This window comes from Pundamilia nyererei, unplaced genomic scaffold (assembly GCF_000239375.1).
Source record: "Pundamilia nyererei isolate P.nyererei 1_Seehausen unplaced genomic scaffold, PunNye1.0 scaffold00085, whole genome shotgun sequence".
In the NCBI taxonomy this organism is placed as follows: Eukaryota; Metazoa; Chordata; class Actinopteri; order Cichliformes; family Cichlidae; genus Pundamilia; species Pundamilia nyererei.
This window is the reverse complement of record NW_005187486.1, coordinates 218,511-221,955: the sequence shown is the minus strand read 5'-3', so window position 1 is coordinate 221,955 and position 3,445 is coordinate 218,511. Positions and strand designations below refer to the sequence as shown.

Here is a 3,445-nt window from a genome sequence, read left to right as displayed (position 1 = left end):
GTGTCGTAAACCACTGCCTCTGTTCAAAGATGGTCGCTCACAGTGGACATAGATGCTTCTTTCACTCCTCTTTCAAACCATCTGTCCTCTCTGTCCAAAATGTGAACATTGGCATCCTCAAAAGAATGACCTTTGTCCTTTTAACGCAGATGGACCGTTGAGTCTTGTCCCATCGAGGTGGCTCTTCTGTGTTGTGCCATGCGTTTATGAAGTGGCTGTTTGGTCTCTCCAATGTAGAGGTCTGAGCATTCCTCGCTACACTGTACAGTATATACTACGTTGCTAAATTTGTGTTTAGGAGTTTTTGTCTTTGGGATACTCCACTCCACCATTTGACCTTAGAATTGAAGAAGCTTCTCGGATGAGAGGTGAAACGTCTTGAAGTAATTTAAAGAAGTCCAGACGCTTTTCTTTCCAAGCTCTTTAGACCAGTATGTTGGTTTGTTTTCTGGCAATGGCATGTGTTGATGTGCAACCTCTGTAGGGCCCACTAGATGTCAATGTTACACCACAGGTACAGCTTTACTTTTGCGCCTTTTATGTGCAAGTATTACAGTGATGATACGTAATTACAAGTTCATCATTTTCTTGGGTATGTGTTATTTCTTTAATGCCAGAGGCTCTGATAAGTTGTGTTGATGAAAAACGTTGTGACATGTGAACCCCACAGGCGTCACAGCCATGGTTCATGAAACCTGATCTGCATTGCCTGAAGGGGTGGATCTGTACAATGAAAGGTTTGTAATCAAACTACGCTCCAAGCATATAAATATGCACATGCTCTGTTGCACGCACACAATCGACTCTTTCACACAGCGCTTTCACTATGGGCTTCCGGGCTGCTGCAACCTGGTACCGCTGCCTCCCAGCGCTCTGCTCCGGGACAGCGCTTCGGGTCGCTCCGGTGCTCAGACCCGCACCCTTCGCTTCCATCCCGGGCAGAAGAAACCTGAACGTGCAGACAGCAACTGAGGCGGTTAGGCTGAAGAGCATTGATGACTTACCGGGGCCCAGCCGGTCCACCAGTATGTACTGGTTGTTGGTCAAAGGATACGCGGAAAAGATGCACTTACTGCAGGTACTGGAAGAGAATTTAGTGGCTTAAAACAACAACAGCAACTTTTTAACTGTTTGTACATTTGCGCTAAAGAGTAGAACAAGTATGAGATGACCTTCAGCCGACAACAAAAACTGTTTCCACGGCTGCTGCTAGTATTTCGAGAAAACGCATTCAGGAATGTTACTTTCTTTCAAACTTTTGAACAAACATTTTGGCTTTTTTGTTCACTTTTATTTCTATTGGCTCGATTTTGTATGAAGTCCAGCCAGAATGAAAAGGATTCGCAAACAGTTGCCGCCGGGGTGATCGAGCCATGCAAACTAAATGTGGGACAGAGAGAATGACTTTTAAGTGGTTTCATTTAAACCTTTTAATTAGTTTAGATGTATGACCTAAAATTAAACAGGTTTGGTATTAAGTTTTTAGCTATAGAATAGTAATTATACAGTATAATCTGAAAACAGCTTCCCAAACTCCTAAAAAAGCTTTTCAAAGTGTTAATCATATTAATTATTATTTAGATCAATCTATTTAAAAGTAGTGTGAATAAAAACCTAAATCTAAAAAGTAATGAAATTAGTGATTGTAATTAAACAGATATTCATGTCCTCATTGTCTTTGTTATTGTAAAATAGACTTTTAAATAATTCAATTTTGTAGGGCTTACAGAAGCGTCAGTATGGGCCCATCTGGCGCTCCAAGTTTGGCCCTTTTGACATCGTCAATGTGGCGACTCCTGACCTCATTGGTCAAGTGATCCAGCAGGAAGGCCGCTACCCAGTCCGAGTTGAGATGCCCCACTGGAAGGAGTACAGGGAGCTGAGGGGCCAGGCCTACGGACTCCACGTAGAGTGAGTGTAGATGATGTCAAAAAAACTTTTATTCATGTGTCCGAAATTCCTTACAAACAGCCAGGGACCCAGAAAGGAACCCAGAGGAGCTCCTCTGACTTATAATAATCAAATGATAATTTCAAATATACATTTTTCTCTGACAACATAGTATTTGTATATAGTATTTCATTCTATTATATATAGTGTCTTATTATTATTACCTTATCCTGTTCCAGTTTTGCTGCTGTAATTTTGCACTGTCCACTTTCTGCTGTCCCATGTGTGGGACTAATAAAGGCTTATCTTATCTTATAAGCTATAAGTAATTCTTAAATTTTTGGAAAAGAAAATTGGTAAAGTTAAGCCCATGTAACAACCTGGTGGATTGTGGAGGCATCCATTGGGTGCTTGTGAAGAATCTCTTTAAGCTAAAAAAAAATCTGATTTCATAAAAGAATACTGGCGTTCCTCAGGGGTCCTTCATAGTACAGGTATGTATATAAGAACATTTAGCAAGAGAAAATGTACAAATATCTTCTGCGGAGTAGTAAAGGAGTGCTGAAACTGAAACAGAAACTGGCCAAAAGTTTTTTTTAACAGCCATAATTCTCTAATAAACTTCATCCATCGACTTTTTTTCTGTGTCGTGGGGATAGCATCCTGTTCTTCTTCTGGTTGTTGTTATTATCCTTTCTCGTCTCTGCTGATTGATACTGACTATAACATAGAGTTTATAAAGCCAAAAATTATAAATTGTCCTTTGATTTTGGCAAAACCTGCTACTGGAGTTCCTCAGAGTTTTGTTACTGGTCCTTTTAAGTTTTTTCCCTTTTAATTTTACAGAACAGGACCAGAGTGGTATCGCATCCGCAGTGCCCTGAACCCCAAGATGCTGAAGCTACAGGAGGTATCGGTTTATGCCTCCACCATCCAGCAGGTGACTGGAGATCTGCTGCAACGCATTGAGCTCTTACGAGCTCGCAGTCAGGACCAAGCCACAGTTTTGGACGTGGCAGCTGAGCTCTACAAGTTTGGCTTTGAAGGTGAGAGGGACAGCAACTAATCCCAAAGGGGGTGTAGGTTAGGGTTTGCAACTCTTTTATTTATGTATTTATTAATATTTTATTTACAGGTATATCCTCCATCCTGTTTGAGACCAGACTGGGGTGCCTGCAGGAGGAGATTCCCCATGAGACTCTTCGCTTCATCAAGGCTCTTAACGACATGATGACGTTTGCTGACATGGTGCTTCTCTTCCCACGATGGACCCGCAACATCCTCCCCTTCTGGAAACGCTTTGTTCAGGCCTGGGATGACCTCTATGAAGTAGGTATGTAACAGAAAAAAACACAAAAGGGAAGATTTCTGCTGTTTTGGGTTTGCTTTAAGTTCATTTGTATCTTTTATGTGTTTGCATGGCAGCTCAGATGCTCATCGACAGAAGAATGGCTGAAGTTGAAGCTCAGGTGAGCAGGGGTGAGCCTATAGAGGCCATGTACCTGACCTACCTGCTGTCTTCTGGCAAACTGACCAAAGCGGAAGTCTACATAAG

At 41.8% G+C, this 3,445-nt stretch overlaps 1 protein-coding gene across 1 annotated transcript in view; it reads left to right on the top strand.

Moving 5' to 3' along the window:
- The first annotated feature begins 690 nt into the window (after window positions 1–690).
- Window positions 691–3,445, top strand: part of cyp27a2 (cytochrome P450 family 27 subfamily A member 2) — a 20,323-nt gene continuing 17,568 nt past the window's right edge. The window contains exons 1-5 of the mRNA XM_013912278.1: window positions 691–1,078; window positions 1,721–1,911; window positions 2,737–2,936; window positions 3,026–3,223; window positions 3,316–3,444. Coding sequence (XP_013767732.1) covers window positions 827–1,078; window positions 1,721–1,911; window positions 2,737–2,936; window positions 3,026–3,223; window positions 3,316–3,444 — 970 coding nt within the window. The 5' untranslated portion in view covers window positions 691–826. The remainder of the gene's footprint in view (window positions 1,079–1,720; window positions 1,912–2,736; window positions 2,937–3,025; window positions 3,224–3,315; window position 3,445) is intronic.